Raw genomic sequence first — 27782 nt, forward strand, 5'->3', positions numbered from 1 at the left:
ACCACCCCCCCCCCCCCCCCCGAAATCGTCGGTGAACGAAACTGCGGCAGCTACAACCACTGTACGACGAGTGCGTGGTTATTACAGCTGACAATGATGATGATGATCCATTGCAATACTCAGTGCAATAACCAGTTCGTTGTTCTCGTCTTCCTTTGTTATCTATTCGCAGTTTGGATGACAATGTAGTAGCGTGTGTATGATTAGACTGAGAACCAATGACTGCTTCCTTTTTAGGCGTTTGACCTATCACTAGCCTCAATTTCCACCTCAGCAAAGCTGCCGGGTTTGATTGGTTTATCGAAGCCACGCTAAGGAGAACTGTCGCGCCAGACATTTTTCCAAGCGTCTTGAATCCGTACACTAGTGTCCCACGGGTTAACCTAGTTGAAGAAAATGTACAGAGAGGTAGTCCTCACGCTTCCGCCGAACAAGAAGGCAGAAGGTATCTCCGATAGTGCTTATTTAGGAGATGAGTGGTTGCATCTGGACAAGAGCAGATAGAAACATCAGCTTAATGTCGCTGAACAGACGGATGTGGAATGCACTTGTTATTGAGTTAACAAAGTCATTTATCGGATAATTTGTTGATCACCCTTGCTTTCTTCCTGGCTTCACTTCATATGATCGGTTTGACTATGTTCCCACCACTGAAGCACCTTTTTCTCGTATTTACTTGTAATCAGGGATAGTAACCGTTCGCCAAAGTTACCACAACACAGGGCTACACTAATTCGGCCATTTTGTATTTATGTATGTACCTGCTGATTCGCACATTTCAGAAATATCTGGAATGTGGTCAAATCAGCGCAGAACAGATGTGTTAAGAACTTATGTGGATTCGTCACTAAGGTGACCTGAAGGGCCGCCACGTACGTTAAAGTTTGTGTGGCGGATTTTAAAACGAGAGTCGTCTCGAAAGATCGCCCCTAATCAGTAATCTTTTGTCGTGCTTAAACGAACCTGATATAAGTCGTCTTCCTTTGTTATCTATTCGCAGTTTGCTCCGCAGTTTTAAGCTCCGTCGAAGAAAGGTTGCGAATTGATTAGGGAGTCAATTTTCGTCTTTCTAATACCAAACCAACACATCATGACACCCGACGCTCTGTCCCTTCAGTTTAGTTCGGTCAAGCGACGAAAATTTACCTTTCTAGATGATGTTGATGAGTTGCTTGCTGGTAACTGTTCCACAGTTAATCTTCCTAATCCTCACTGGCCTACCAAGAGTTTTAGCGACACCTGGATCAGTAATTTATCCTATCTTGGAAGCATGCCACGATGTACTTTTAGCTTCGCTATAAATCACCGCTGCTATTCGATTCTATTTCCTTTGAGTGAATGGGTGCGCGGACGTCTTTATCTTCCCAGGTTCTTTGGATCCGTTAACAGCAGGATAAGTTATTTCCCACTCAATCGTTTACCCTGCCTTAGCAACCGTACCTATCTCATTGGCTGAGACGTCCGGGTCAACGACATGTGAAGGTTTCGAAACTGTTGGTTTGCGGTCCAGAAGTCATATCTCTAAGTGCTATCTGATTACCGTAATGCTAGTGAAATCGGCGTTCGTCACAGAGATTTGCTCGCTGACCAGTAAGTCCCAGGTTGTTCACTCCAAGAGGATATTCGTTTCTGAGGGATGCGTTCAAGGATTGGTGAATCTGTTCTGTGAGAGGAGAGATTCTTTTCCGGGAAACCGCTTTCAGCAGAGCCATTTTTTCTAGCTATAAATTAGGCTGATGAGTGCCCTGAAGGGGACGAACAGACAACCGATTTTTCCAAAATGTAGATCCATTTTGTTCAGGTTTGTGAAGTACTCCACACCGTTCCTTTTAGCTAGTTAGAAGGCTTGTCCAATTTCAAGCGGATGATACGCAGGCGTTGGCGCTGATATTGCTGATCTCGACGTTGCTACGGCAGCTGTCACACCATTGTTTGTGCGCCCGTTGACACCAGTACACAGCTGTACTACAAGCAAGTGGTATTAGACCCATGTTTGTTCTGACAACTAGCATAGTGACAGGCTGGAAAGACTGGTTTCTGATCACCGTCATTCACAGTGTGGTAACTTGTCCTTCGCTCCAACCGAAAAGCACCTTCGGGGTACACCTTAATGGGGGATGCCCTTTGATAATCATGTCGCCTTCCTGTACCGGAACAGTAACACTTATATTGCATCTGAGTTTATGCAATGGAAATTTAGCTTCGTTTGGGGCAGAAATGTCAGGCATTCAATGACTTTACATAGCCTTGATTGAGCTCTACGAATGCAACACGGTAAACCTGTGCAGCGGCTGTCAGCTGGAACGTTGTGAACATGCCATTATTACGTCACGTAGCTAACTAAAAATAAGGACCACCGAAACGGATAATTTGCACCGAACGTTAGTATGGGAAAGGCAGAAAAAATGTGGGCTTTGCATCTATGGCTACATCTTGCATCCCACTTTAATCTCTTCCGCTTCCGACATGCTCTCAAGAATCGTGGTGTGCACCCATTCTGGCCTTGCCCGGAAAAAATATTGTATGGTGGTAAAGTAAAACCACATTGCTTCTAAAATCAGTTGTTCAACGTGACGATCTTCTGGTAAATGTGGGCCAGTGGCGTTCGTCTAATTTCACTTCATTTCTCAAAGAGAACGCGTTAACCATCTGAGATCCCGTAAATGCCTCTAAGAAAGGGTTGCAACCAAAATCATCTCCCGGACGCGAGTGTTTCTTCCTTGGGAGGCCTTATGGAGCCGGTCTGTTGCGGCAGCTCAAACTTCCCTGTTTGGGTCATATGACTCCTAACCGGTTGTTGTTTAAAGGAAGAACATCCGTCTGACCAAGCCGCGTACCAATGGTTAAGGTGCATTCTTGTAAATAAGTGTGTCTGTTCATCTTCTTCACCATTTTCGAGGAGTTGAGAGCACCGACTTCGATGTCTTTTATCAAACCTGGCCTAAGCGCTGTTCGGGAGCGCCGAGCAACTGTGATAGACGTCAGTAGAGTCTCGAATAGGCGCGGAGTGACTTGGTGGAATGGGAAGAAGCAGAAATATGGTGCCGATGAAATTCCCTCACCACAATCTCAGCCTATGTGCAATGGGTTGTTATGTCAACTTTTTGGTCCACCAACCGATGATCATCTGTTATCGAGGGATCTGCTTTCCTCACTCCGCCAAGGCTGTTATTGAACCGCCGTCAGGTGTAAACAGATAGGGCCTATTTAGAACAGAAAGAACAACCTACATGTTTATCTCGTCACCTTATGTTTCACAGTAGTCCTACCTTCGAGAGGATATCATTGCCCTTTACTAACTTTTAACATATTTCTGGTCGTCCATTGTTTGATTGGGTTACACACATGGTACACATAGTGCGAATGGAAAAGACGGAGACCGGATTCAAACTCGTGATATCTGCTATTTCTACTCATTATTCTGTGTTGTATCTGCTTGTATGTTCTAATCACGATTCGTCGGTGTACGCGTCGCGACAACTATTGATACCACCAACTTACGAGGTAACCCAATTTCTTCGTGTCAAGCAAGCAATGTCAGACCTTTGAATTTAAGAATCTCGGCTTGTCACCCAATGCCATTTCTACTTTAACTAACGGTCGGTGGCTTCTAGGAGCTTTTGCGTCTCAGAAGGATATTCTTCAGGTTTACATTGATCCACTAGTCATCGACCTTATCTGTTGTGAAGGTCTATGTATGCCCATGTTTTATTCCCAGGCGAAATGGGAAGTTGACCTATCTCGGAAGGTTCTGTTTTAGGGGTTGCAGTGCTGGGAAGGATAAGCAACATTTCATCGAGCTTATCATACATTTCAAGTGTGTGGTAATTCATTCTGTGAGGAAGTTCTTGGACTGACCGAAAAGAGAATGAGGTGAAATTACAAAACTTACAGGTTATTCCACGTATTCAACTCGTAGGTTGATATACTTGGTACATCTTGTTTGTAGCATTTGTAACTCTCCGATGTGTATTTGCTGAAATACTGCTCTGCTGGCGCAGTCAGCTCTGTATCAAGATCGTTGAGGACGGTGGATGGTGTATGCAGTCAGAGGCCAGCTTCGTCAAAGCGTCCAAAGTTTTGTGAGCTTTGCGAGGAGGTGCCTCGTATTCTATTGAGAAACCCCTTCCTGGAATCCCTACTGTTTTTTTCATCGTCTTCAACAACATTCTGCATTATCGCTTCGTCCCTCCTGGAGGTTGTCATTGCATCACCTTGACTCGAAAACACTGCAACTATGACCATTGCTGCTGAATTCTTATTCTTAACTTTCCTTGATCCTGGAGAACCAGGGGCTCATCTTCGCATTAACTGTTGCTTTATCTCAGCGTCACTTTATTTCAACTCTGTTTCATAAATACTCGTCCTAGAAAATTAAAACCGTGTCTGTGGAATTACTGCAATATCGACTCAGAAATGTTTACTCGACGTCGCTTCTCTTCAGTATTCAAGCTTTTAGGAGTCTAATTCACTGACATCTTTCTTGAATCCAGCTGTTCGTAGGTTATGAATCCGACAAGCCTTGGATGTTTAAATTTCCCCTCCAGTATTTTGAAATTGTGTGCTCGACAATCTGCCAGAATCATGTCGTGTATTTTGAAGGCAGTTTCCGGAACCCTGAAAATCCCACATCTGTTTGGATGACTCTCCGCTTAAATTTTGCACTTCACCAGTTGAGTTTGATTCAGCACCTGCCACTTGATGTTCGCGTGGTGCATTTGTCCATGCATTCATGACCATTCGGAGTTCCGCACATTTTGTTGGCATGATTAAGCCTATAACAATGAAACCAGTTGGTATGATGTTCGAGGTATCGCAGTACATTTTCTTGCGGGACTATTACTCATAGGGCTACCGAAAACATTTTGACAGTCTCACCCATCTTCAGGCTCATCAGGTAACCGCAGTCCCCGGATTTCCATCAAAGTCATGTCTTACCCAATTTTAACGAATTTCGTGAGGTACACTTGTTTCAAAGCTTCTGTTTCAAGTGAATACGTTAACTATTGCTAACAGAATTCTGGTTATTCTTCGATTGACTGTGCTTAAAAACGACCGCCTCACGTTTCAGTTGGTGTGATATTCGCAGTATATTTTCATGAAGAGAACGCGCTACTGATGGTCGCTGAAAACCCTTAGACTGTTCCAGACCATTTCTGCCCTTCGGGGTCATCAGGTAGGGGAATCGCATACAATTTTTGTTTCAGGTAGAACATAGGGGACCACGTTCTATCTGATGAGTGTCATGAAGGACGAAACCGGTCGTGCCCCTGAATGGTCTTCAACGACCTTGTGAATGGTGTCCCATCATGATGCAACAAATCTTCCAAGAAATACACCCATTTGCAAATCAATTTCGGACTACGCCTACGTGATGAGCCCTAAGAACGGCGAAACTGGTCGAAGAGCTTTCAGCAACCTTGTGGATAGTTTGCTTTATGAAAATATACTGCGGTATCTCGAATATCGTGCAAACTGAAACATGAGACAGCCTGTGGGCAGCACATTCGGTTGAAGAATATCATAACCAAGAGATTCAGTTGAGTCTCTTGCGAGTACCAAATCAATTTGCAAATGAGTGTATTTGTCGCATTCAGTTCAGTTTTAGTTCAAGTAGAACGTAAGGTTGACGGAAACTCGGGGATTGCGCCTGCGTGATGAGCCCCAAGAGGGACGAAACCAGTCGTGGGTTGTCGAAGAGTTTCCGGCAACCTTGTGAGTAGTTCCTTTTATAAAAGCAAATATTTCGTTCCATTATAGCGTTTCACGGTTCTTGACTCCTTTGTTTCCTTTGGTGAGGAGGACTGTGAAGGGACTTTTTTTTATTCAAAAAGGGAACCAGAACCATTAATTGCATATCTCCTTGCCGTCCCCCAAACTCAGGTTTTCATCGGTGGGCCAGACAGAGGGAACCATGCCGTATATCGTTGTCTTAGAAGTATTTTATCCCTTAGCATTAGCCAAGGTTGAATCAGTTACTGAATGTTTTGCCCACCCGTTTGGATGTTTTTGTTAATGGATGACCAAAGTGACACTTGCTACAAGTAGTCCTGATTTAGCATCGAGAGGATCAATTAAATTTGCTTTTTTGGTGCCCCCGTCGTCTCAGCGGGAGTCAGGTCGGATATAAGTTGATTTCAGAGCAGCTCGGTGAATTCCCACTCAGGGATCAGTAAAGTAAACAACAATGGCTCTTTTGTATGTGCGGGTAGATCTCACCTGTTTGAGCAGCTGGTCTCGGTTTCCGTTGCATTTGATGGGCCAGTAAATATTGTAACTTAGTCGTGGTTTACTCCGTAACAGAACCAGACTGAGGATATTATTGAGGACATTTTTGTGTATACCAGTTCATCTTTTCATTTGGTAGAAGGGTATGAAAGGGATTACGAAGCATTTAAGTTTTTTTGGTACGATTCAGGTCTCCGGGATCCCCCCTAAGCCTGGTTGGAGAAATGGCAAGATATGGCAAATAATCGATGTTGTTGACTTTCTTGCTGTTGATTTCATTCTGATTGAACGCTTGAAGATATGGGCACCACAGAATACACCAACACTAGGTACCTCCCAGTTTCCTTTCTTTTTCCAAGTATAATGAAATAAGCATTGTGGTTGTACGGCAGGGAAGCATTAGTGTCAACACAAATGTTGCTGCCTCTGAGGATGATGATGCTGATGATGATTAGTAGAAGTTGGATCAGTGAGCTTCCTGTTCTTCCTCCTCACTGATTGTCTTTTCCACGTTCGATTTTGTCACGCAGCTCCTGAGTTTGTGCTTTTTATGCGAATGCCTCTGACACACCGGATGCATTGTGCAGCCTGCTTACACGAGAAACTCAATAGTTTCAACAACCTCCGGGGTATGTTTGAGGTTATACGGCACTACCACTGGTGACGATTAGAAGTATCTTGGGAATACAGACTCTCCTGTGTGCAGCTGTGGAATTTAGAGCAACAACCATTCACTCTCGACCTCACTACTCTCTGAGCAGGAGAGCAAACTTGACGAGAAATGAGTACTTTCTCATGTTTTACTGATCAAGCTATGTGTGAATGGGTCACAAATGTGAAGACACGTTTATGCGATTGAGCTTCGAAGGAGTCATGGGAAACAAAAATCTTTGGGTGACAGTTTTGGACGTTTACTATCGAAATCCGTAAAATTTAGTTTTAATACATAGACTGTATGTATACGTCACTGACATGCGTTGAACCCAACGCTTCACATATTTCCACATTCAGTCCTCATTCGGGAACCTCTGGCGAAACCGTATGGGGAGAGTGATCTGCGCAATTGTACACTCATCATCACCGATTTCGGTATGGCCTGTCGATCGAGTGAGTTGGTCTCGCAGCAATCCAAACTGGGTACAGTGGCCTACGCAGCACCGGAAGTGTGCCGTCAGGTATGTTGTCTTGCTTTTCTGGCATTGGTTGATTTTTTTATTTGTGGGTGTGATTTTGCAGTGGTTCAGCTCCTCTTACACCTAATTACTTCGCAGACACTACCGTGGTCGTCCTTTACTCGCGCACCCTTTCAACAGTTGCTGTCGACCGTAGTACTTCCCTTTCAAGAGATATAAAAATGTAGATTTCGCACACGGGCCTCTGGTTAGTGGTTTTTCTTCGATGATTCTACACAAGGCCGCTTTTGACAAGTAGATGTCGTAGAGTGGAGCTCTGGGCATTCCCAACTACGCCTCCTCCATTTTTTGAGCTGTCTGTTTTCACCACTCCTCTCTCCACACGTAGGCCACATTTGAGTTCACCTCTAATCGACCATCTAAGAAAAGATGAAGCCGAAAAGATGAAGCATTTCGCATCAAAGTGTGGTAGTGGCTGTTTCAAGGTTTGGTGGTTCATAAGCGTAGCAAACATTGTTTCCGGCGTCATGTTCACCTATGGTTATCTGATCCCGGATGTAGTCCGAGGAGGCCGTTTGCAGTTGGCAACGTTGTGGAATATAGGTGGCTCGAATGCGTTGCTTGGTTGTTGGTCTGTTCGCCGAGCTTCCCAAGTTCGTAAGCTTGACTGCAGGACAACGTTGGTCGGTGTGAAACTACTGTAGTATCCCAGCATTTAGTGAACAAGTTCCAATGCCTGAAAGACCAGGAGACTGCTTGTCAGACTTCTATCTCTCGGTCAGCCAGTACACCTGAGTAGGAGTACACAACTTGTCACGATACAATCCCTTCGCGATGGATGAACTATGGTAATGACAGTACTGATCACAGGCGGTTGTTGTCCACAGAACCCGACTCCCTGCAGTTGACCGGCAAATAACGGTAGGCTCCAAATTCCATTCCAAATCATGGTTGGTCGTGCTTACCATTTTCGTCGTTATTCGGTCGTCTGGTTTCATTCGATGGACAGAATCGCCCCGTCCAAATTCCTTGATGACTAATTCAATCTCGATAAATCATAACAGGAATTCTACTTTACAACTTGTAGCATGTGGTGGCGCAACTGTGTACCCCCTTCGATCCAGTCGATCAGATGTACAGCAGTGAGATAACTTTTCATTGACATTTATCCCATTGAAAGACTGGAGCTAATGTCACAGATACCCCGGGTCACTGCCTCATGATCAGTGGACACACAAGTGAACCTCCAATTATTTGTGTCTTTTCCAAGCGACCTTATGTAGGTCGCTGGGCTGAAGTTTTGTTTTGGACCCATAATGTACATCGACTGAAGGATGAACGTTGAAAGATACAGCTTCGAACAGATCCTTTGAATTCATCACACTTTTATTTCGGTTTATTTCACTCAGCAACGGCTCGTATTGAAATACCTGTTTGAGGTCCTCGAAGTGGTTTTCGGGGTGTGGTCGGTTAGGAATGAGCTACAAAGGCGAATGATGCCCAGACCGTATTTTTGTAGTCAGCTGACTTCAACTAAGCCAGACTAACCAACGGCATTCCGCAACCCTAAGGTCTCTTATTTCACTTGTAGACTTCATAGAACCAGGTACTTTCGATCTCCTTTCGCTGGGTTATATCATTCCCGCAAATTGCACCATCATGACCTCACATAAGCTAGTCTCAGGCGCTCTCTGTCCGCATGCACGACCAATGATATCTCCTGTTACCAGTTATTTCATTCACCACAAAATAAATACAGTCGGTTGCCACTTGTTTGAAATACATTAATGTGATTTCATTAGGTCCTCTACTGATTAATTTCCACATTTATTTGGCAACAGAATTAGCCTGTCAATCGTATGAATCGCAATCTGAACACCCCCGGGATATGTTGAACTTTGTAGATTTACTTAGATTTCCAAACCTGCTTGAACATAGCACAGCTGTGGTTGACACAACCGCATTTGGACTAGCAAAAGGTACTGTCACGTGATATGACAGTTTTGCACAACTGTTCCGTTCTTTTTTGCCGGTGCGAAACAGGCCGTCCAACAGAATCACAATGTTTCATGTCCCCTAACTGATGTGGCTTGTGTATCTCTAGCTTTCACTGCACTCCCAAACCCAGTTTAAATGGCTATCTAAATTTTCAACTCTTGTTTGAAGACGAACATTCTGCTTAGTCCATCCCGAAGGGGCGAATCATTGAACTCGAGTTTCGCTATTTTTTAGACTTCATCAGCAGTGTGTTTTTAATTGTGCTGGACTTGCGATAATAATAATGATAGTTAGGCTGTAATACCCTTTTCGGTGCACGCTGCCACGCTACAGAAGCACGAGGGCTGAGATAATGTCAGGTGGCCTTGGCCTAGGCAGGATCAAGTATGGCGGTACCTCTCCACCAGTGCGTTTCGGACACGTCCGAATTAATCCGTGGAAACTGTCACACTTTGAGTCATGTAAGCGGTTCTGCTGGACAGTCTTGGTCGTGAACTTTTCCGTAGTCGAAAGATTCCTAGAATTCCTACATCCACCTCACTGTCTTCCTCCTGTCCTAGAGCGACTCTTCTGGTTAGTCCATAACTCTGACAGATGGTGGAAAATTGCGTGTTTTTGGAAGTCGACATTCATTCCGAAAATTCCAGACATTTCATCGAACCAGTGCAAGACCAACTACTTGGACAACCAAACTGACGCGATCTACACTGAATATTCCTTTTGTTAGGCTTCACTCACTTGAGCATAGTCTCAATCTTTGAATGGTAAACCACCAGGTAAACCGCCGATCATTTTAGCACCAACCTTAATATGAAACGATGCCCTTCTGCTTGAGGTTCGATGCTGCTGGTTGGTAAGTAAACAGGATACTGTGAAGCCCATACTAGCTGTATGCCAGGTAAGCGGCGTGGAATGGTTGGATGCCCTCCATGTCACGCCGTCTTGTTCACGGAAGTTGTTCAACAGTATCAGAAAGCATTCAGGCATGTGGTTTGTAGCCCATCCTGATTCCCATCGAACATGACCAATTCACTAATTCGCTGCTTGAGTAGGCGCTGTTTGCAAATAGTGAGTGTCTGTCGTACATCATTTAACCGATATAACGCTACTCGAACAAAGACTGCAAGTGTTAAGATTGCTTTCGCTGGGGTTAGTCGAGGTTCATTTGGCCAGCTTAAGTAGCCTTTCCAGATAGAACTAAATGATATCCACTCTGCATATTCAGAGTGGATACTACAGTTCCCCAGCACCATTGCAAACTAGATCACTTTTCGCACGGCACTCATGGAACTATTGATTTTAAGTTTCCTTTTGACTTCTATGTTGGAAGCCATCGGTTTCACTCGGTTACTCTGGTTTCTTACATTTCTACTAGTCCGTGGTCCCTTTGCTTGAAGTCGTCGATTAGGCTGGTCATGGACAATGCGATTCTTTGGTAGTTGGACGACTGGCCAAAATAGCAGTTTTCTTTATGAAAATATGCTGCGATATCTCGAATATCGTGCCAACTGAAACATGAGGTGGCCTGTGTGCAGCACTTTCAGTTGTAGAATACTCTAAACGAGAGATTCAGTTGAGTCTCTCTCATTTACAAATGAGTGTATTTCCCGAAAGCAGTATGATTTCGTTGAATTGAGTTTTCGCACTCTGTCCAGCTATCCGCTTCATGGTTAGTTTTTCTATTGATGACTTACGAGTCTCCTGGCCGCACCGTCGTTACTGGACGTTTCTGACAACCCGCTCAGAAAAACAGGATGAATTACAACGAAGTCATGACGCTACCCATACTCCAGCTCATACGGATAAGTTTCTCACATAATTCCGTCCCGGGAAAAATGAATACCTAGATGAAACCTTTGTAGTTTCACGTTGTACACTTTACTTGAACTGTCTGTTTGTCTCCGTGTTTCGCGCCCCATCGACTAAACTTTGAAGCTTGTCAGTGTTGTCAGCATTTTATCTACTTTATGACTTGAATGACATCTTAGTTTGTGAACACCCCCTCTTTGGTCTCTGACGTATCATGTACGCCATTCGTTATTATTTCCTTCCACAGAGCAATTTTTCCTTTCACTCCGATGTCTGGTCCTACGGTGTTGTGCTGTGGGAGTTACTCACTCTGGAAACGCCATTCCGACATTTCGAACAGCCCCGACTGCTATTCATCATCGGAATGTACAACTACACACTTCACATTCCTGACGATGTCCCCGAACTGTTTAGTGATTTGCTTTCCGGTACGTTTTGTCTTTTCCAACTTTTGCAAAAGTGTTGTCTTTATAACCGTCGTATTTATACACCCAACCTTTTTGCACAAACGTAGTCAAAGTGATAAGTTGATTTTTTCGGAGAGTGAGTAGAAAACTGAATGATGGTGTACAACAAAATTGAAATTAATTGACTGTCATTGCAGAAAAAGTCATTCAATTAGTCAGTGGTTCAGCTACATACAATTAGGCGAAATACAGTGTTTTCAGCTGTACAGCTTCGTTCACCGAAGGTAAGCAGCAGGGGGGCGTAAGAGCCACATGTTGGAGTCAATGATCCGATCGGTTCATTGACTTTGAATAGTCTCGTTATATCCGCCATTGCAGGCACGAGGGTGCTACGTTGTGAGGACGGTAGCGTCGATGCATGATCGCCATTCGCTGCGCGACATGGCCGTATTTGTGAGGGACAGTAACCATTGTACGGGTCCCCATCCAGGGACCAGTTACCAACATGACTGAGTTGACTGGTGAGAATTTTCATGCTTCGTTGCCAGCTCACGGTCTGACCACCCCTGGGTCCTCTCCATCCATACCAATGGGGAAAATAGGTACAAACTAAATACAATGGCACCGAAATTCTCATGCACCACCCTACCTAACTCTAATTCAGTAGCATTGTTTCTCAGACATTTAACATCCAAGACTCAGTTGCCGAATGATCTTCATTGTAGCTTAAGAAGGGCATGACTAACGCGTGACTCGTTGGGCAAATGAACTATTCTTTGCGAGTAATGCTGGCATGCTCAGTGTGGTTTTCACCATATCCAACAAATGATTTCTATTTTTGGGCCAGTGAAGCTACAACGGTCGAATCATAAAAAACTATCAGTTATGTCCTCTGCGTTAAACTATGGCTAAAATTACTTGGTACAAAACGCGACTGGTTACCATCGTATTTGAAACTCTTTGGCATTCATAGATCGCAAGCTTCAGACCCCCCCCCCCAACTCTAATTTTTTGATTTTTCCCGACTGCTTTACACCAAGACTGTTGGTCCGCAACGCCGATGGATAGACCGAAGTTTGAAGAAATAATCGCTCGTCTTCAATGCTCCACTTACTGCGAATTCCTTAGCATGGACGCTGAGGAGCTAGCTCGTGTTCAATCCGGTTGGCGTAATGCGATTGCAGCCTATCATCAAGAAGAGCAGGAAGTGAGTTTTGCGTGCCTTGGCTTTAATACCCTTCCCTGTCATGATATCGTTCATTAACATAGTTTTATCTGTTTCATGTCTTGAAAATTGCCAACATGTTTGACGACAAATTTCGCGTCACCCTAAGTTGTTTGATGGTCGATGGGTACAGTCTGTAAGTTTGACGAACTGCTCTAAACGGTGTTGTTAAATACGGGTGAAACGGAAACTAACATCGACTAAATATCTCGAAGCAGATCGAAGGACATTCGACATTGTTTCTTCACGTTTGATTTTAGAGTAGTCGACGGTTGGTTAACACTAGCTGCAATCGCTCCGCTTATGCTCTTGTTACCTGAAAATGCTGGTTGTTTTCCTATGTTCGGAAGTAAAAATAAACAAATAAATCGTTCAGCTGTAGCACCCTTTCGGTGCCTAGCTGCCATGCCAGCAAAAGGAAGCACGAGGGCTGGGGTACTGCCAGGTTGCCCAAGTCTAGCCATTGGAAGTCAAGAGGCAGAGGTCGGATTCGAATCACGGACCTTCCGGTCAATCTCGCACCCATTTTCGTGAGTTGTCGAGTTCAAATTTTTACTATTATGTTCGGGAGTAAAAACCTAAACTCCGCAACTGATATTTCAGTTACCCATGTCTGGACATGAACAGACTGATAATATGCTTCAGTTGGGCCGCATGGTAGCTGAACACCACAGATAAAAGCTTTGGTGTGATGTTCACAGGATCTCCCAGGGGATACCGGCATACTCTCTGTCCGAATTTCCTCCAATCGGTACTATTGCTACTGATGGGCTGCGCATTAGTCTACGGAAAATATGTTTCCCAGACAACTGATCAAGAACCGTTGCCTTCTGTAGTGTTTGCTACATCTCATCCAATTTCCCCCGACGCACTCTTCTCCAGAGCATAATGCTCCGTGTTTTTTCTCCGAAATATGAAGACGCGCAGTACGCGGGTGCTCTCCTGAAAAAAGAAACCTTTCCCCCCACGATCCTCCAACTATCCTTCTGCCCCGAATTCTAGGCAAAGTTTAGTGTGAAGGAAATATTTGCACGTATGTAACAAAGTGAACCTTGTGCATACGTCTAACTTATTATTGGCTTTCTTTGGAATTCAGCTGTACTCTTGTTTTTTTCAATAAAATCACTCGATTCTTTTGATCTTTGCAACTAGAACATCGGCCTTCTATTTTTTAGTAAATCTCCCGGATAGTTCTATCTGTTTTACTATTCTTGTGGCATATACTCCTTATACAAGTAGGATCTCTTTTGAAGTTCGCCAAACCAGGCCTTTCTGGCCTGCTGATCAACGGATTCTCTGGATGCCGTTGACTATCCTGGTTGGGGACACCGTCACTCCGGCGATTTACTCAGAACGTTTGTCTGGCCTACTCGCTGGTGATTTTTGTGGAAAGGCGTTTCCGATAAAATTTTGGCCAAGTTTGCACTGCAACCATGAATTGCATAAAAACAAACAATTCAGCGTAAATTTTGCGGGGGCGAGATGGCCCAAGTGGTTAGAGCGCGAATTTACTGACCGGTAGGTCCATGGTTCGAACCCGAGCCCTATCTCTCGACTTCCCCTGTCTAGGCTTGGGCAGCCTGGCAGTTCTCCAGAGCAGTGTGCTACTTTTTCAGGTGTACAGTTACTGTCTTCTTTGGAATGGAGCAAATAAAAAATGAACAGCAGTCTATGTAAATTATATATGTACGTAAGTATTGAGTGCAATTAACTAGCAAACCCCGTGAGTCTCCTGCTGTGCACTGATTTAGCATTTGGTAGACTGGTCACTCGTGTCTCTGTTTTTTCTTTGTTTTGACTTCCTTCCGCCTTCTGCATAGGCTGCTGCGGCCACCCTCTCGTCTAGCATTACGGATGTCAGTCAGCATACTTCCATGGTGGATGACGATCTGACGGTAGAGAAGGAATTACTTCAACATGGTTGGGAATCATTGGATCAGCAGTGGCAAGAGCTTGTGGCCAGGCAACAGGAGATTGACATGAAAGAGGAAAATTACACACGCATGTTGGGGACGCTGGGAGTAAGTAGATTCGATTGTTCTATGCTTCTCCTCTTGCCTCCAGTGTCAGGCGGTCTTTTCTACTAACACAGGCTGATGTGTGGTCGTCTCCCTTTGTTTTGTTTTCCCCACCTCGACTGTCACTGTTCTCTGTTCGCCTATCCACCATGGTTAACCCATTATATTTTTAGGTTTAGCTTTGTTATTTTTGTTTAGTGATTCACCACTTAACGATCGATAATTCTGTTCTTACTTGTACACAGCACCAATTCACTCTTTTGGCCGTGCTGGCTGCCAACCAGTTGAAAGAATGGCCCGCACCAGCAACATCATCACTCAAGCCTCTTCCTCCCCCCACGGCGAGGAAACGACCTTTTGTTCGAACGTTTTTTCGTTGGGGTGCGAATTCGAGTGAAGTACCAGCTAGAAGCGGTGGTCAGATGGTTAACGCTCCCATAACAAAAGAACCCAAGGCTTCTGTAGGTTCTCAACGCTCACTTGCCAACTTGGACACCGCGGAATCGACCCAAGTAACACCAAGTACAACACGTTCATCCGACTCACTTGCCCCGTCGTCGTCAGATTCGATGCAGCAGAATCGTTTGGGGTGTAGTCTTGGTGGGATTCCGCATATTTCTCCCCCAGTGAATATGAAGCACATGGTACATGTGGATCATGATTGGATTAGAGGGCATCATCATGGAATCGGGGATTCATCCATCTGCCTGTTTCCATGTGAGTTGGCTATATTGTTCACCAAATCAGATTAAAAGTAAACTCTTTGAGCCGGTATGTTTTTCGGTGCACCGTTATCATGTGTCCGATAGAAGCATAAAACGTCAATGATGGATTTGAACTAAAAGCCTTTCGATCAGAACTAAGCGGAATACCTCTAACCCCCATTCGTTCCCACAACCCGTCCTGGGTTTTCGGACTAGGTTGTGTGAAGCGCTATATTCCTTTATCGAAAATGCGCGACCTATGTGACATGGGCTTGTGGAAGTCAAGTGGGTAAAATGCTTCAACTGTCTGCTGGGTTGCATAAGTTTCTCTTCGTGATAACCTGTTTAATTGTGTGTTGGTTGTGAAACTCGAAGAAGTGCTTGGATTGTCTGTCCGAAACACGAGCTTTATATTGTTCTTCGTGCCCGTTACTTTTCAGTTAATTTTTTCTTCTGAAATTGCCTTTTGTGCGTCTCCAATATCAGCTATCATCGATCTTGTGTGAATAATTACTTGGGAAGGAAATTCATGGTATCCTGACTGTTAGATCGCGTTAGCTTGCTGAACCCATATGGTGTCCATGAGGGGCATGCTTTCAGTTGGAGAGCATTACGGCAATAACTTTCATTTGGCCCTCGATTGTATCCCCCATCCAAATTAATTAGAATGAAAGTTGTTGATTTGTTTAGCGATGCTGACTGAAATCCACTGCATCAGCTAATCAAGGGGTGCCTCTTTTCCCAACCGGTGAAAATCGCATAGGCCGTACATAGCTCTCACGTTCAACTAGTTGGTACCCTGATGCCTTATCGCATGCAGCGCTGGAATCACTGTCTACTCTCCTAAATGAAGAGACTATGTTATACTCAACCGACCCGATAAGTCTGCCGTCCCACCGAAGGCAAAACAAATTCATTCTATGATTTCCAATCGTTAACTTGAACGGGCTGCCTTGTCGAATTGACAACCGATAGCTAGTCACCTTTAGTGTGCTTGTTCGTTACTCCTGTTCCTGAGCCCAATGTGCGGTGAACAGTTAAGGATTTTCCGTCAATAGCACGTTTCCACCTCACTCCGTTGGTTTCTCGTAATTCCGTTTGCTAAATTCTCATTTATTGGGACGAAAAGATGAATAACACTCGGAATGCATTTCATATTTCAACCTAATGCTCCTTGCGCAGCATTTGTAGTTGCCTTCTGGGGTATCCATTACCTTATGAGGAAGTATTCTAAAGTCATTTCTTTCAGAGGTAACCGCCTGCTTTGATGTTGCTTACTTGGGGTGAGGGGCTAATATATTGTTATCCCTGGAGAAGCGAATCAGAAGCTCGTAAGTAGGGGCATTGGAAGGTGTTTCGTACGAACTCATCACACTTATTCAACAGAATCTCTTGTCATCTACCACCTGTGGTCAACCACGGCTTTGATGTTGACACGTGTCACTAATCCAAAAGTGAAGTGAGTGACTCAGTTTGCGAATCGTATTTTGGGCTGCATGCCACATCCCAGTCTGAGTATCCTCGTCTACATGAAGGAAATTGCGTTCCGTCACACTCGTATCTCTTACTTTTGGACCGATGAGCTTTCTCCACAGTTTTTGCAGGAGACAACACACCCTACGGAATACATACTAACGTAGACTACTGTTTGCATGTAAGTAGCTCGGTACCCTTGTCGGTGCCTCGATCGACCAAATGCACCACCCCTCTCATGCAGTCCTCTCTGAGAGTAAGTTCACTATTGAAATAGGCATCGAGGAACCAACTAAAAATGTCTTCTAAGAAATGTCCTTTGGAATGGATGCGGCATTTTTATCCGCCGCATGATGAGCGCCTCGCGTGCATTTAATCCAAAAAGCAGCGTCACCATGTAAACTGTAACGGGACTTGTGGGAAGTACGACTCATGTTAAAAGTATATTTTACATTTTCTCTCGAACCAATGGGTTTACATATTGTGAAGGCTAAGCTGTCTATTGTGAACAGTATCAGGGTGGTTAATCTAGTAATCTAATTTCCCATTCATGCAGCCACCTGAACTTAGACTTCATAGTTAGACGTTATTTGAGTTAGCGCAGCAGTCATTGGAGGTTTAATACGGTTGCGAATAGACTCTTGTGATGTGATTCGCTAAAACAAATGTCCTGCTTAGCAGAATTCCGCAGGATGTTAGTGTTCCAATAGCTGCAACTTATATGCGTGGAAGTTATCGATGAATGCGTGCATTCAAGGAATCTGTCCGAAGACAGCGACGCTTCCATGCCGTGATTCCTCGTAAACGACTATTCCATTTCGCAACTGTCCGTGATAATGATGATGCTGATTCCGTCCTAATTCTCTAAGCCCACGTTTCTGGTTTTGTTCCTCTCAAGTTTGGTCTTGAGACAAGTTGCCCAATATCGTAAACGTTTGTGTTCTCTTTCCATTAGGTGTACTTCAGTCAAACAATTACGAAGCCATCACTCGTGATCGTTTGCAACAGCTCTGTGACCTCCCAGTTGGGTCCAAAAAACACCCCTGTCCAAATGATCTCCACCAAACCACGCCCACGGATCAACCTCACACGCTGACACAACCGTACAGACCACCAAACCGCGACTCCCCTTCGGTCGATGCTCCCACAATCGATCGGCACATGAGCCACCAGTGGTCTGGTGGTTCAGAACGTGCTGGAACACACTCTTTAAAAAACCCCACTTCACGTTCTCAACCTTCTGTAGACCATCTCTTCAGCGTACGCAAACCACTCCCGAAGGCATACCGGGCCGCGCCAAAGACCTTACGCAAAGTTTCACCGACTGTTATCACCGGTACGACCGTTGGTGCCGGTAAGTGATATGTCGGGTATCAGACCCCTGTGTACAGATCGTTCGCTGGATTTGTTTTTCTCTCCCTCTTATCGTTCTGGTGGTACCCAGGCTCCCATTTATTTTATCTGTAGATCCCGGGGATATATTTTCTCGAACTAGCTCTCGATCCTGTGGATACAGCAACTTTTTCACTCCAGTGTCCGGGTCAGAAGTGGACTCACCTGTTGGGGCCACACGTGGTTCTGTTGACTTGTGGAATGCTAAAACTCAACCTCGCGTGATCGACAATCGAAGTTCCTTACATACTCGTCGGGCTGCGACTATTGGTCGATCCGTTGCGCTTCAGGTTGACCATGACCTTCAACCAGCGAGTGGTTCCAACAGATTAGATTCGTCTGATCGACGCCGTTCGGCCTCTGGGTATGTTTCTTTCCCGTTGGTCCACAGAAACTGTGGGCAGTCTTCTCTAACTGTTTTAGCAGGGCAACTTCGTCCCTCCGCCATGGTTTTGTCTTTGATACTACGCGGAGATAAAAAGGCCTTCCATTTTCAAAAATATGTCATTTACGAGCTACAGGTTGCCTCCAAGACAAGTTACTTGAAAGAGAGCGACCCGAACAACGTAGCTTGAAACTTTTTGCACCATAGTCTAGACTAAGGCCCTCGAAGTCGGCATCGAACGTTGACGAGTGAAGGCGCCAATTAATGTCGATGAACTTTAAAGTGGTATTCATAAAAGTGCGACCACCGAGCAAGAAAGTCATTCTGCCCTGGAAATTCACATTGAAAGACGTCTCTACGTAAACAGACATATGTAAGCTGTTAGATAGGCCTATCGAACCTAGTCTTAATCCGATTAGTCTTAGAAGGATGTCCCAATCACTAATGTATAGGTTCGTTCTGATTAGCACTGTCGATAAAAATCCCAACAGCTATGAGTATTGCCTACAGTTTTACCTTTCTTTCGGAAGATACGAGTATCAGAAATAGAATGTGACAGGAGGTCGATGTATGCTATGGTGACTATGTGTGTTTCGTTAAAATTGTGCCAAAGGACTGAATAGATAAGAGCTGTTCGTTCCGGAAATCATCTTCAACTTAACGATAGCATGCGCTTTTTTACTTTCATTTGAAAACCGGTGTCTTGTTCATTAGGATGCATGACAAATATCCTGGTGGCATTCAACAAAACCAATAATTCCACAGACTATTGGTTACTATTTTGTGAACTTTCCAATATATAAATATCCAGTTTTATCTCGGGTAAACTAGCAGACCGGCTTTTTGAGCTGTCATTTGATGCTACCTGTAGCTGCAGTTTGCGATCCTGTGGCTTCAGACTTGCGCTCGCCAAGGAAGAGAGCACTTTCAACAGGTTTACGACATTGTCCAATCATACGGGTTATCGGTTTTTGAGAAGTATTGTTTGCAATCAGATCAGTCAGTTTATCATTTTTAACTCGTACGATAGGCATGTTGGTTCCAGATGCTACAGTCCCTTTCACCGGAATACGGAGAGTGTGGGACATTGGAAGAGATGGAGACGATGGAATGTTCACTTAGTACGAGAATTGAGTAGCTACGCATTGAAGGCGAGCACAGCCAGGCACCAGAGCCACTAACTTCACGATTGAGACATTGGCCATTGGTAAGTTAAGTACTGGGGTCCCCATCCAGGGAGGAGGCAGTTGCCGACCCGACTAAGTTTCCTAGCCACTGTTCCGTGTCTCAACCATCGCCCACAAAAATAAACCAAAATAATCACTTACTAACCTCAAAAGGTCTGATCCACGTTTCAGCCTTTAATGTCCGCACTCTATGTCAGATTGGGCAACATGCTTCCCTTGCTGAAACCTTGCTTTCCCTCTCTATCGATGTATGTTGTGTCTTCGAAACACGCATACAAGAACCCACTTCGGTCGTACTCCTCAGACCGTCTGGGATGAGCCCAGATGTTCCACATTTCACTCTCCGGGCATCCGGTGATCCTGACGCAATGTCTCGTAGTATCTGCGGTGCGGGAGTTGCACTCAGCCCCAAGGCTGAAACCGTCTTACTGGACTGGATCCCAGTAAGCAGTCACCTTTGCGCTATGCGGTCGTCTGGCTCAATTAAAACTAACGCAGGTCGATGCGGCAAACAGTGTTTGTTTGTGGTGTCAGCATAGGCCCCAACGGATAGCAGTTCTGAGAATGAGAAAGACGATTTTTATCAAGATCTGCCACGACTGCTTCGGTCGGCAAGAAAGTCGGGTGTAGTAACCGTCACGAAGACACTGGACTCTACCGTGGTGTGAAGGTTTGCGCACCCCAGCGATCCATTGAGCTATACTGGAGAGTGTCCCGCGACACTCACAGAGTCTCTCATACCAGGTTTTTCAATGGTTAGACGTCTGACGAACACAGTCTCCTGGCCCTCCAGGTTAGGCGTTTGACTCAAAGGCTCTGGTTGAGGACCCTAATCGTCCTCCTGTCTAGGTGTGCGCGCCCTGGCAGTATCCCAGCCCACGTACAACCATGAACTGTACATACACAAATAAACTCATGCCACATCGGCCGTCGCGTGGTGCCATCAGCCGGGTCGCTTTACTTGCTGCATACAGCAGGGCGAATAAGATGATGATGATGATGATGATGATGATGATGGTGATGATGATGATGATAATGATGATGACCTGGCAACAAAGTACGAAAACACTGACCAGTAAATTTAGTCGGGTCGGCAACTGCCTGTTCCCTGGATGGGGACCCAGTACTCAACTCACCAATGGTTAATGACACTGACAGAAATGGCTCAGTCATGAAGTTCGTGGATCTGGTGCATAAAAACCATCGCCTTCGACGCGTAGGCACTCGATTCTCGTACTAAATGAACATTCCATCGTCTCCATCTCTTCCAATGTCCCACACTCTCCGTATTCTGGTGAAAGAAACCGTAGCCGCTTGAACCAATGTGCCTATGGCACACTGTTCACGGCTGATAAAGTGAAAGTTGAATTGAATTGCAGTGGGAGGGTGTAAGGTTTCTTTCTCTCCTCCTAGCCTCTCACTCGAGAGTCTAGACCACGGAACTGTGGTCGTTTCTTTGAGCTAGTGACTCAATAACCTGACCCACTTGGGTGCACGGGGCCGGCGTGGCCAGAGCGCGAAGGGATTAAGGCATTCCCGTCTCCTCGNGCTGCGCACAGCAGATGCCTTCTGATCAGCACCAAACACTGGGTTTAAAAGTATTTTGACCGTATTAAATAACCCGTTGGTGACCACTGTCAATTCTGGAGCCACCGAGTGTGCTTTTTTGTGGCCGACATTTTCTAACCCTTCCTTCCTCGAGGGAAAGGAGCATCGCTGCTCCCATGTATATGGACGTGCTGGTCGCCTGGGGGAAATGCCTTACTGCCTTCGCACTCCTATTGCAGAGGGCCGTACGACTTTACCTCCAGACCACCTGGCATGGTTGAACCTTTAGGAACTGAGTTCCAGCCAGTATACCCCGTAGGATCATTGCAGCACGGAAGGCTGACCACCACAGGATGGCAGCTTTAAATCGGGACCTACTGTTGGCTTCAGAAACAAACCTTCGTGGGGGTTCTGTGTTTCAATTGGCTTACCAGCGGCTAGTGGATTCCACATGCTTGAGAATCTCAACTCCTTTGGCGACAGTCCACAGTCGCCAGGCTTCTGCGCATGGGCTGGTTTACCACTTCGTTCTCTAGGTACATCTCTATGTCTTATTCCGAGTCCACATCCAGTTAGTCGACGACGCATCCAAGCATATTAGGCCTAATTTATCAAGTTGTAACTTGACTGCACTTCTGTGATTCCTACCCATCGTATGGATGGGATTGATCCGACGTTCCTCCGAATCGAGTAACTGTGAGCAATGCGTTTCATGTGTCTTACCATTATTTTCACTAAAAAATGTGATTCTTTGGAGTGGCTGCCGAGCGTCTCATTGTCCATCCCATCAAGCACCATCACACATGGAAGGGACTTTTCTTCAGGTAGATTGTACATCGCAGCTTCGTCGAAGTGTTGGAAAATTCAAACAAACCAACCCTAATTTTATTGTCCAAGTGAAGCCGGTCTACGGCGGAAAGGCGGGCTCCGTCGTATAGCTTCATCCCAGCTTTGTCCAGCTCAGCGAACAACCAACGACTATCCACGCTACCTAATCTACCAACATTTTCCTCTATAGAAAGCTTCATTCTCGTTGAGATTCATCATCAGTACCCATCTCACCAATCTACAAGACGATTCGAGCTCTGGAACACTGGGTTAGCGGTTGATCAGTGTTCCACTAGACCAATAGTAGGTGATCAGTAGTGCAAGCAACTCGCACTTCGCCACTCATCCTTCAGTCACGCAATTCATGCCAATTCATGTTAACTGGTTACTCGAGTGATGACGAGCGAATAACCTGGAAAAAGCAATAAAATTATGATCTTAAAGGACACTACTCATAAGGTCACTGAAAACTCTTCGACAGCCCACGACCGGTTTCGTCCCTCTTGGGGCTCATCAGGTAGTCGCAGTCCCCGGGTTCTACTTGAACCTCATGTTCTACTTCAACCCAAGTCGTATCATAATAAAATATACTGTGATTTCTCGAATATCGTGCCAACTGAAACATGAGGTGATCTGTGTGCAGCACATTTGTATGTATAATATCATAAACTAGATATTTAGTTAAGTTGATTTGCACACAAGTGTATTTCTCAATAAAATTATGATTAAGCTAAATACCACATTCAGTTGTATAATATCATAAACGAGATATTTAGTTAAGTTGATTTGCACACAAGTGTATTTCTCAATAAAATTATGATTAAGCTAACGGCATACCACATTCGGTCAGCAAAGTTTGTTGGAATTCGAATTGAGTGAACGGGCAATTTGAGCACAGATCATAAGAACTGTTACTTCGAATAAGCATTCACAAGATTAGGAAGGTAGTTTTATGAATGAGTGGATCGCCGGGATCCGCATGAAGTATTTTGCGGGGTTATCGCGCATGGTCTGAGAATGCTTTCCCACTACCTGGAGATGTACTGTTATCATCACAGTCATCTGTTTCCGATAAATTTGGTCTGGCTTTTCAAATTCAATCTAAGCCTTCTGCCCTTGACTGACGTAGCTTGGAACGTAAACTTTGAGTTTTAGCCTGTTCAGTCTCCCAAAGGAACTTTAGGTGTTCTAAACGGGATTTTTGACTTGTTCCGACATGCAAAAATCATCCACTCATTTTCAATTTATTTTAGACAACTCAAAGTTGCGGTTGTCTTCAACTTGCCTACTATGAATAACATTGGTGTTGATTGAATGACGAAATTTTAACTTGAGACTCTAGTTGTTATCAATTTTCCATTTCCCAGACCCATTCTTTCGAGTAACTTGGTGAACCAGAGCGCTACGTGTTTCCCTGGGGAGCCCCAATCGTGCCGGTGTATTCATCGAAATGTGCTTACAGCAACTGATGAGTTGGTCCGTATGCTTTCATCGTTGGATCCCCCGACTCTTTCGACGATCACCAATCGCCCCCCTCCCTCGTTCGAACAAGGTTGCCCACCTACAGAAGACGACTCCAAACGCTGTATCAGAAACTCCGTTGAGACCGCGTTATGGTCTGCATTCCGTCTCGCCGTGTCCATATCCTATCTGCCGCATTTGGAAGCGGACTTAGCAGGAATGCAGGACAGCGGCCGAACCCCGGGCGCTTCCTTCGCTACGTCCAATTCAGACAGTGTTGGCACCACCGATTTTAAAAACTTCACCACTGGCTCCATCATAGCCAATGAAGAACACACATCTTCACAAATGCGCCAACGCTTTCATAGGAACCCCCAGAGACAGCCTGTTCGTCCTGGAGGACTATTTCACCCGAGATTCGGTAACAAGTGCGCCGCGTCCAAACTATCTGCTTCCAGTTCGCGACCCCCCTTCGGAACTTCGGCCTTTGATTCTCGGTTGCGAATTCAAAGTGTGGATCGGCTTGGTCAACCCAATGTGTACTTGTGTGTGCGCTGCCGCCAACCAGCAGTTCTCGCCGAGTTGTCCGGTGACTCGAGAATTGACCATCAGGCGGAGTTTGGAGTGAGTCGTTCGTTCGTATGCGCTGTTCACTCTCTGCACCGTATTAGTCACTTCGGTTTTTCGACAATGAACTATACAGTTATATACCTTTTCTTACTTTTTGGTTCACGTAAACCTTTTTGGTCGGATGCTCCAACGTGAGCTTTGCACGTACTGACAATGGCCATCTCATCATCATGGCGTCATTGCACGTTGTTATGTACCCTGTTAAAGCATCAGTAGAGAGTGAAATTGTATTTCATACGTACTTGTACTCTCCTAGGGCACATGAGTCATGGGGAAAACAGATCATTCTGGAAACATCAGCCATGGTGAAGCCGTTACAAAATTTTGTTCCAGCCGGAGAGCACAGTTCGTGACGCTGATCCAGAATATCGTCGTCGTTACTCTGGAGTAAATTTCGGTGCTTTGAGCGTCATTATTTGCTTTCACTAAATCTTAGTCTGCATTGTGGACGCAAATTGTTAAATTTACACTCTTTCTTTCCATCCCGACCAGGATCCTCATTCCCCTTTTCTCGGAATGCTAGCTGGTAGCGGTCGTAGACCGACAGCATCCTCTTCAAGCAGCAACACGTGTCAGGAGTCGTCAGCAGCTGTGGTGCATACTTTTTCAAACTCTCCAACTCCATCACCCACCGGCGCTCTGTTTGCGTATCCCCCTTGTTGGGCATGTGTCCGGCAACCCTTACCGCCACGCGGTATGGCACAGCGCCAGATGGATCAGACATTCACCCCCTCTTGTCGCCTGCATACCCCATCGAACCTGTGTTACTTATGTGCAGTACGTGGTGCTCAGCTGCATACTCCATCCCATTCGAGTTCCGAAGTTGCCTCCAATCTTTCCTCTCCGTCAACCGATGAACATATTTGTTATGACCATCCGCCGACGGACTATTCGAATCATGCTCGTTCTCTTTCCACCTATTCCCACACTGCGACAGCAGTCACCACCAGGCCATTTACTCCAGTTTTATCCCCGACAACTGCGGACAGTTGTCGTCACCATCCGCAACAACAGCAGCTGTATTCTCATCCTGGCCGCCATCACTCGACAACATCTTGCTGGGCGAATGCAGATCTTGACCGGCTTCGACCCCCAATCACAGCACAACGAATCGGAGCGCAACGATCGTTCGACTTGGGTGTATCCAACACTAGAAATGCTACTGTACCATCAACGGGTCAACGACAACCGCCGTTGGATCATGTCAAGGCGGATTCGCACCCGTCACTGTCATTCACTTCGTACAATCCAGTTGCGCACTCTCGGGATGCCTACTTTAAGGTGAGGTTGGCTTGTATGTTTTACCCGTACTTCTCGTCTCGGACACTTGTCCTACAGAACATCACCGTCAGCCCTATTGTACTTCCAAAATGAAAGGTTGTCTCATGCATACAAGTGTGAACTAGAGCCCTGTCTTTCCGTTTTTCGGCGAGTGTTTATCACATGTTCCCAAGTCTGAATAGGTGAGTATCGTTGCTTCTGTTTTGCTCTGAACAACAAAAGTATTTGTCAGGAACAGATGAAGACAGTTCACACAAGATTTATTTGCCTGTAATTTCAACAAAATCCTAAAGCAACCGGGACTTATCAGATGAATGCTTCTGGTGTTCTGTGGTTGGGAACTCCTGGAAGGCATTTCATTGGCCTAGACAACCAGGACAGCTGCTGGATTGGTTCATCTGGTGGAAAACTACACACATGCATCAAGTGTCAATGTGTTCACCTACTCAGGTCGGCTAGCCCAAGTCAGTATGGATGAAATCACGGGTAATACCAAATAGACCTTGTTTTTCAGCTTTACTAACTGTCTTAAAGGATCAGCCTATTCGAATGCGCTCGTTCGTCAGTGTGGGTTGACCCGTGCGACTTGATCCAGACCAACCTGGGGTAGTGTACCCTGGCTGTGTTAGGTGATTAGATAACTTTATTCATGAACAAAGCACGTTCGCAATGCTCCGTTCAGTTGTATTATTAGAAAGATGTAGCACTTTTTGTGGCTTTCTGTACATGTGGCCTTAGTTCTAAAGTGTTCTGTGGTACGATTCGTGTACTTCGCCGATCCTCCTATTAATTTAGGATTCCTTCAGCCTCACCTGTTAGGACTCGATCTGTTGGCAACTCTAGAGGCTTTGCCGGATGAGGTGATATTCCAATATAGACACGCTTCTTTGGGGGACTTGCGTCGCACCAAGAAACTTCCTCGCTTCAACGATTGACTGGATCGACCGACTTATTATCACTCGCTCGTCCGTCCGTTGGAATATGTTTTGAACATCCTAGTTCATAGTCGCTCGTCATGTATGGGATGCTCTCTCTGTCATGTGCTTGCGCAAACAGGTCTGGTGTTTTACACCGCCGTATGCACACTAATCTCTAAGCATCCATCGTGCGCAACCGTAGTGGCTCTCCAATGTCTTCATTTTTACCAAGTCATCGGGTTGGTTGATCAGTTTTGGCTGTCTTCAGGAACATATCAGTCGACTGGAGCAGGGGAACGACTCGGATTGATCGCTCAGCATTATTTCACAAAGGCACGAACAAAGTGCGAATACTTCACAACCTCAATCTCAGAACTAGCTTTGCATGTGAACAACGATGCTTACGGAGGTAAATAAGAGCCGACCCGTTCATAAAATTTCTGATCCATACAGCTCTTTGATGAACTTCGATCCATCGAGAAACGCAGACAGTGAAGTCAACATGTTGCGTAACTGAAGCCATACCTTCGTAGCACTCGATCGTTTGTGCTGACACAAGCAAGTGGCAAACGGATGAAGTTGTGCAGTTGATAAATAATGTGGAAGGGCTGCTATATTTCTAACCGCGGGTTAACATTCTACTGCCCTCGTATCGAAACCCTTATTGATCCCCATCCACCACACTGCTCCGTTCTTTCCCGTTCTAGTCAGCAAGCACGTTTGAGTAAATCAGACAGCTATACGACTTTTTCCTTCATGAAAAACGTTTGGTGATATTCCAGAACGTAGAGCCTGATTATATTCCTAATCCACACTAGCGGCTACTCTTTTGAAGTTAAACAAACGGAACGCAGAAATTTTCGATGATTATGACAACATTAATCCCATTATTCATCCGAGATGGCTGAGCGGAAAGTCCAACCTCTGGACTTCCCCTGTCTAGGCTTGGACAATCTGACAGTATCTCAGCCCTTGTGCTTCCTTCTGGTGGTATGGCAGTTAGGCACCGGAAAGGTGCTACAGCTGAACAGAAGCACTTGTACTCTGTTGCACAGTCTCTCTCTCTCTCTCTCTCTCTCTCTCTCGATATTTCCAAGAAAGCAATCTTGAAAAGACTATCTTTTTGCTTCGTGAATCATTTCTTGGCATGAAGAAACC

The 27782-nt window shown here is 45.2% G+C and overlaps 1 protein-coding gene across 1 annotated transcript in view; it reads left to right on the forward strand.

Moving 5' to 3' along the window:
• Positions 1-27782, forward strand: part of T265_06687 (hypothetical protein) — a gene marked incomplete at both ends in the record, with an annotated part of 56798 nt that overhangs the window by 25659 nt on the left and 3357 nt on the right. Inside the window, 9 exons of the mRNA XM_009172012.1 lie at positions 7240-7403; positions 11416-11596; positions 12616-12782; positions 14621-14821; positions 15064-15535; positions 17951-18349; positions 18463-18751; positions 23703-24420; positions 24919-25707. Coding sequence (XP_009170276.1) covers positions 7240-7403; positions 11416-11596; positions 12616-12782; positions 14621-14821; positions 15064-15535; positions 17951-18349; positions 18463-18751; positions 23703-24420; positions 24919-25707 — 3380 coding nt within the window. The remainder of the gene's footprint in view (positions 1-7239; positions 7404-11415; positions 11597-12615; positions 12783-14620; positions 14822-15063; positions 15536-17950; positions 18350-18462; positions 18752-23702; positions 24421-24918; positions 25708-27782) is intronic.

The sequence above is a fragment of the Opisthorchis viverrini genome (assembly GCF_000715545.1).
Source record: "Opisthorchis viverrini unplaced genomic scaffold opera_v5_141, whole genome shotgun sequence".
NCBI classification, from domain to species: Eukaryota; Metazoa; Platyhelminthes; class Trematoda; order Opisthorchiida; family Opisthorchiidae; genus Opisthorchis; species Opisthorchis viverrini.